Source organism: Pinus tabuliformis, chromosome 1_1, assembly GCF_031772625.1.
Source record: "Pinus tabuliformis cultivar Carrire ecotype Pingquan chromosome 1_1, CPIR1, whole genome shotgun sequence".
In the NCBI taxonomy this organism is placed as follows: Eukaryota; Viridiplantae; Streptophyta; class Pinopsida; order Pinales; family Pinaceae; genus Pinus; species Pinus tabuliformis.
This window is the reverse complement of record NC_142297.1, coordinates 113,335,278-113,341,208: the sequence shown is the minus strand read 5'-3', so window position 1 is coordinate 113,341,208 and position 5,931 is coordinate 113,335,278. Positions and strand designations below refer to the sequence as shown.

General features: G+C 45.0%; 1 protein-coding gene across 1 annotated transcript; it reads right to left on the bottom strand.

Annotated features, from left to right (window-relative positions):
* Window positions 1-504: 504 nt before the first annotated feature.
* Window positions 505-5,722, bottom strand: LOC149211907 (disease resistance protein L6-like). Its single transcript, XM_089388511.1, has 3 exons — window positions 5,343-5,722; window positions 1,233-1,382; window positions 505-1,123 (listed from the first exon to the last, which is right to left on the bottom strand). The coding sequence occupies exons 1-3, from the start codon at window positions 5,720-5,722 to the stop codon at window positions 505-507; spliced, it is 1,149 nt and encodes a 382-aa protein (XP_089244637.1).
* Between the last annotated feature and the right edge of the window lie 209 nt (window positions 5,723-5,931).

Genomic DNA, 5,931 nt, shown 5'->3' with positions numbered 1-5,931 from the left:
GAAATCCCTAAGGTGATCGTGCATTTCTATATTATTTTCTTCGTCCACTACCAAAAGGCATCTGTCCTCTAGAGTACCAAACCCCAAACGACCATTCCACCCAGATCCCTCCCATATTCTTATGGCAGTATCCCTTTTTTGTCCTATGAAAAAACATGCGTTGTCTAGGAATATATGTTGTTCCTCCCAGTTGAGGGTCTGATAACTAATTTGAAGTTTTTCTTGTGCCTCACCCGGAAGTACTTGTTGAAGTTTATCCAATAGGTATTTCCAAATAGATTGGTCATCTTTATCACTGAGGAGTGCTCGAAACACTCTTAGAAATAAAGGCAACCCTTCAAGGACTTCTAAAAAGTTATCTACCAAAGATGCAAATCCTGGACGTGGATGGGGCCGGTTGAAGGCAAAGATCCAGAAAAGCTCTCGGGAGTATTGATGATTAAGTCTAGTTAAATAATAAATTGATGCATTCTCAACTCCTGAGCTTGTGATCACCCCTTCATCTCAAGATGTAATCAGTACTAAGCTATCTGAGAGGAGATGAGTTCGAATAGGCAAAAGAGCATCAATCTGATCCAGGTGATCTACATAATCTAAAACCATCAAAACACGACAAGCTGAGAGATTTTTCTTAAGCGCCTTTTTACCTTCACCAATATTGTTCATCTGCGCATCCGTTCCAGTCAAGCTTTTAAGAAGTTGCTTTTGCAAAGAATTTAAAAGGCCTAGCCTTGCTTTTTCTCTCACATTAGGTAAAAAACAATATTTCCTATAATTTACCTTCTTCTGATGGAAGAGTTCTTTTGCTAGGGTTGTCTTTCCTACTCCGCCGATGCCAACAATCCCCACAACTTGAGGATTTGCACAAAGTACTTTATTTTCGAATTCTGCCACTTTTTCATGCAAACCTACTCCATATTTTGCTGCATTTTCATGCAAACCTACTCCATATTTTTTTGCATTTTCATGCAAACCTACTCCATATTTTGCTGCATTTTCATGCAAACCTACTCCATATTTTTCTGCAGTACTCCGACCCTCATATGCTGCAGTACTCCATCCCTCTGTCTTTGCCCTCCTCAACACTTCTTGAACAACCTGGTCTAACAATTCCCCCTCGTCGCTGGTTATTTGGAAGAAAATAATACAACTAGTGAGAAACAAACATCTAGGCATGTCAATCCAAAAATAATAATCTAATGCAATCCCCAAAGAGAAGGTTTAGCTCTTACCGATTGAACGCATCCAGTTCGAAACCGCTGATGTCTGCAACTAGAGAAAGTGCATTGCACAACTTTCTAACAGTGTCGGGAGCACACCTTTCCTTGTCTTCATGTTCGAGTAGAGATTGAAAATAGCATCCTGTGCCCCTTACTGCATATCTAAGATCAGTGGGCTTTACACCGTAAAACACTGGAATGATTGGAGCCCCGGTGTCACGCCCCTACACCTGCGGTAGTCTTCCAACCGCTTGTAGCGAGGTGCGGCACCACCGAACGCTTTCTTTTTAACAATACTAACATTCGTGGACTACGCCTACTCCAACATTAACATACTTAGTTTGTGTTTCGCAACCAAGTAAAAGCATTATCCTTTATACTTTAATGAATCCCATACTCATTCATTATCCATATGAAATTAACCGAGAACATCAACAATTGCAAACAAGTATAAAGGGAGGGGCAACTCCCGAACAGTCTGCCCAACAATTTTATTAAGAATATCAGATTTTTACAACAAGTGTGTCTTGGCTGAACCAAGTCTCACACTTAACCAATTTTTACAAAAGACAGGCCACCTGCCTTTTACAACTTCTTCTGCACCCTTGCACGAAGGGAGGTTCTCACCCGAGCCACCCAAGACCCTTTGCCAAGTCCTGCATAAAACCGTACATCAGAACCTCCCCAAACCGTGGCACACTTGCCAACCTTCCACCAAGTCAATTTGCGCAATCTCCCAAGCCTAATGCGCATGAGATGTGCGCATTCTCTTACCCAAGACTACGCACTTTCCTTGTCTTATGTGAAGGCTTTTGAGCGAAGTCTTCGTTGGTGATTATGAGCTCCCACGCTTGTCTTATTTATATGCTCGCTACGTGAGATTATATGGGGGTGTCAGCCCCATGGCCGACCCCACAATCTACTAATGTATGCCCACACATAACTCTTTTACATGTCGGCTTTACATCTTTAATCCATCGCATATATGTGTATTGTTCTAACACTTAGTTGCATAAGTGTTTTCTCCCGTCGCACATATATCGTTGCATATTATGTCGCAGCTCATTGCACAAACATCGCATGTCTTCCCGCACACCGTCGCACGCCCGTTCAGCACGCGCCCGTCGTGCACCCGCGCGCCCTCGTGCACGCCTTCGCCCGGCGCCTGTCGCACCCGCAACCAGAGGTCCTTACATCCTCCTCCACCTGAAATTGTTGTCGTCCTCGACAACATACCATCCTGGTAGCTCTCCACCAAGATCATCATCATCCAGGATGTTGACCTTTCTACACAAGGCAAACATCCTTGCAACATATGTAGAGACTCTTTCTCCACTATGTCTCGGCCTAGTGACCACTGCCACCAAGCTCACCATACCAAAGTATGTATCTTCATCAGATGTCATCTCGATCCATGATTACCGACCTCTTGTCCTCATCATGTGTCCTCATGTGAACTGCTGCCATGATACTCCAACACGATGCCCACATCAGTTGTTTCTCAAAACATCCTGTCACATCCTTGACTCATCAAGAATCTATCTCCATAATCCATGCTCAGGTCCATGGAAACTCCATCCATCTCATCTGCAACATGTTGTCCATATGTGTGTCTCCTCCATGTGAAGAGACCATCTCCTCAAACCAACTCTCGATGTGCCCCATTCAGGTCCATGAAGCCTCTTCATCATCTGCAATGTGCCATCCCTCAAGTCTCCATTGAAACAAGTATGCACTTGTCTCACCTATCCATGTGTAAAAAGTAGTTGAGTCTCGGCTCAACCCATGCCCAAGTCAAGGCATCATCATCATCGTAACTTCATCACTTCAAGGTGCCTCATACTGATCCTCTACATCAAGTCACTCTTCCAAGCCATGCCCATACATGTACTTTGAAAGTATGCATCCCATACTGCATCAAAGTCACCTGACCTCAGCTCCTTAATGCATTAGATCCTCTGAGTCCATCGTACATGAAGTCCCTAAAAGTCACAACAATCTCATGTCATCATGAGCTCCATAAACCATCCCCAACCAACACCTCAGCAAGCATACAAGATGCCTCAGATCCCCGTGTGGTAGGAATGCTCCATAGCTGCTCACAAGTCCAACCAAGTCCATGGCCTTGTTGTAAAAGAGTGCACAACCCCTCCATAGGTTCATAAGTAATAAGTCTCCATGTCACATCAGCAAATCCATCTGCACAACATTCCTGCCTTGGCACTCCTCCTTGGATGTCCATGACACCTCTACAAGTGCTCCCACACAATGTCCCTGCATAAGACTACCATGCTCCATGCCTCCAACCTGATGTCCATGACTAAGTTGTCCATGTAGTCCAACCAAGTAGACCCATCACAACAATCGGTCATCCTCATCCAAGTTTCCAATCTTCGGTCTAGTGAACTCAGTCACCCAACCATATCATCATGTCATGAGTCCCTCCATCATAGCTCCTCCACCAAAGTGTCCACCAAGACTATCTCTTGGTCTCGGCCATGAGAAGTCCACCCAAAACATCACAACTGTGTGCCCTCTTCAACTGTCCATGAGTCATGCTAGGCACTTAGCCAATTCTCCATATGGCTAAAGCATGACCCAATCTTCCACAATGATCATCATGTTCCTCCCTTGTCAAGGGCCTTTGCACCTTCTACCATAAGGTCACAAGCAGCCCCAACAAGTCCTGCAACAATCGATAATCCTTGCTTCTCCATACAAGGTTCCATCATAGTCATCCATGGTAAGATCCTCCCTAGCATTGGCAAACTGGCTTTGCCCTTCCCTGCATACGGTCCATCTACCAAATGTCCAAATGAAACAAAAGTATCAATACTTACTTCATCATCATCATCATCATGAGGCTCTTCCTCATTCATCCATGTCCACAAACTGCACGATCCTGGTCCAACTTGATCATCCTCAAGTTCATCCTCCATCATGGTCATGTCTGCAACATCTTCAACTATCACGGCTTCCTCTTCCTTGATAGCACAATCTGCAACTTCACCTTGCCCCATTGTCCAACCAAGTCGAAGAAGCTCTCCTTCAACATTCTTTTCCAAGGCTTCAAGTTCTTCACGGATACGGGGCTTCTCTTCCTTCAACCTCTTCAACCTGTCCAAGGTAAACAAGAGCTTCCTTCCACCTTCTTCCAAACTCGCCATGTCTTGTTGTCAACTGTCACGAGCAACCTTTCTCACCAGCTCCAACGGAGCTCTGATACCATCTGTCATGCCCCTACACCTGCGGTAGTCTTCCAACCGCTTGTAGCGAGGTGCGGCACCACCGAACGCTTTCTTTTTAACAATACTAACATTCGTGGACTACGCCTACTCCAACATTAACATACTTAGTTTGTGTTTCGCAACCAAGTAAAAGCATTATCCTTTATACTTTAATGAAGCCCATACTCATTCATTATCCATATGCAATTAACCGAGAACATCAACAATTGCAAACAAGTATAAAGGGAGGGGAAACTCCCGAACAGTCTGCCCAACAATTTTATTAAGAATATCAGATTTTTACAACAAGTGTGTCTTGGCTTAACCAAGTCTCACACTTAACCAATTTTTACAAAAGACAGGCCACCTGCCTTTTACAACTTGTTCTGCACCCTTGCACGAAGGGAGGTGCTCACCCGAGCCACCCAAGACCCTTTGCCAAGTCCTGCATAAAACCGTACATCAGAACCTCCCCAAACCGTGGCACACTTGCCAACCTTCCACCAAGTCAATCTGCACAATCTCCCAAGCCTAATGCGCATGAGATGTGCGCATTCTCTTACCCAAGACTACGCACTTTCCTTGTCTTATGCGAAGGCTTTTGAGCGAAGTCTTCGTTGGTGATTATGAGCTCCCACGCTTGTCTTATTTATATGCTTGCTATGTGAGATTATATGGGGGTGTTAGCCCCATGGCCGACCCCACAATCTAATAATGTATGCCCACACATAACTCTTTTACATGTCGGCTTTACATCTTTAATCCATCGCATATATGTGTATTGTTCTAACACTTAGTCGCATAAGTGTTTTCTCCCGTCGCACATATATCGTCGCATATTATGTCGCAGCTTGTCGCACAAACGTCGCATGTCTGCCCGCACACCGTCGCATGCCTGTTCAGCACGCACCCGTCGTGCGCTCGCGCACCCTCGTGCACGCCTTCGCCCGGCGCCAGTCGCACCCACAACCGGAGGTCCTTACACCCGGACTCCAACATGAGCACCAGTTCCTTTAAACACCAATATGAATTCGCATATCCGGGAGAAAAAATTGCAACATAGACAGAGGCGGTTCTAATAGCGCGATCAATTTGAGCAACGAAAGAACCTCCCAGTAGCAGTTCCTCATTGTCTAGAAAAACTCGCAGTCCATAGGAAATGAGCTTGCGGTACAGAGGACAGGCGAAGGTCTCCCCCACGTCTAGAGGTCTATAGTTGATAAACACATCGTACCTATCATTGTTGTTGGAATGAGCAAAAGTGTAAGCAGCCATTGCCAAACGAAAAATAGAAACAGAAATGGGAGGAGGGCTTCAGATGGTCAAAGAGATGGAGGGCTTCAGAGCTCGATTGGAGGACCTTTATTAAGAATTTAGAAAGGCAGATAAAATCGAGGGGGGATTGTAGTGTGAAAAACCTATGTTGTGAAGCGAGATATAAAAACACAATAAACAGGTGGGCGTCTTGGACTCTCGACCTCAAA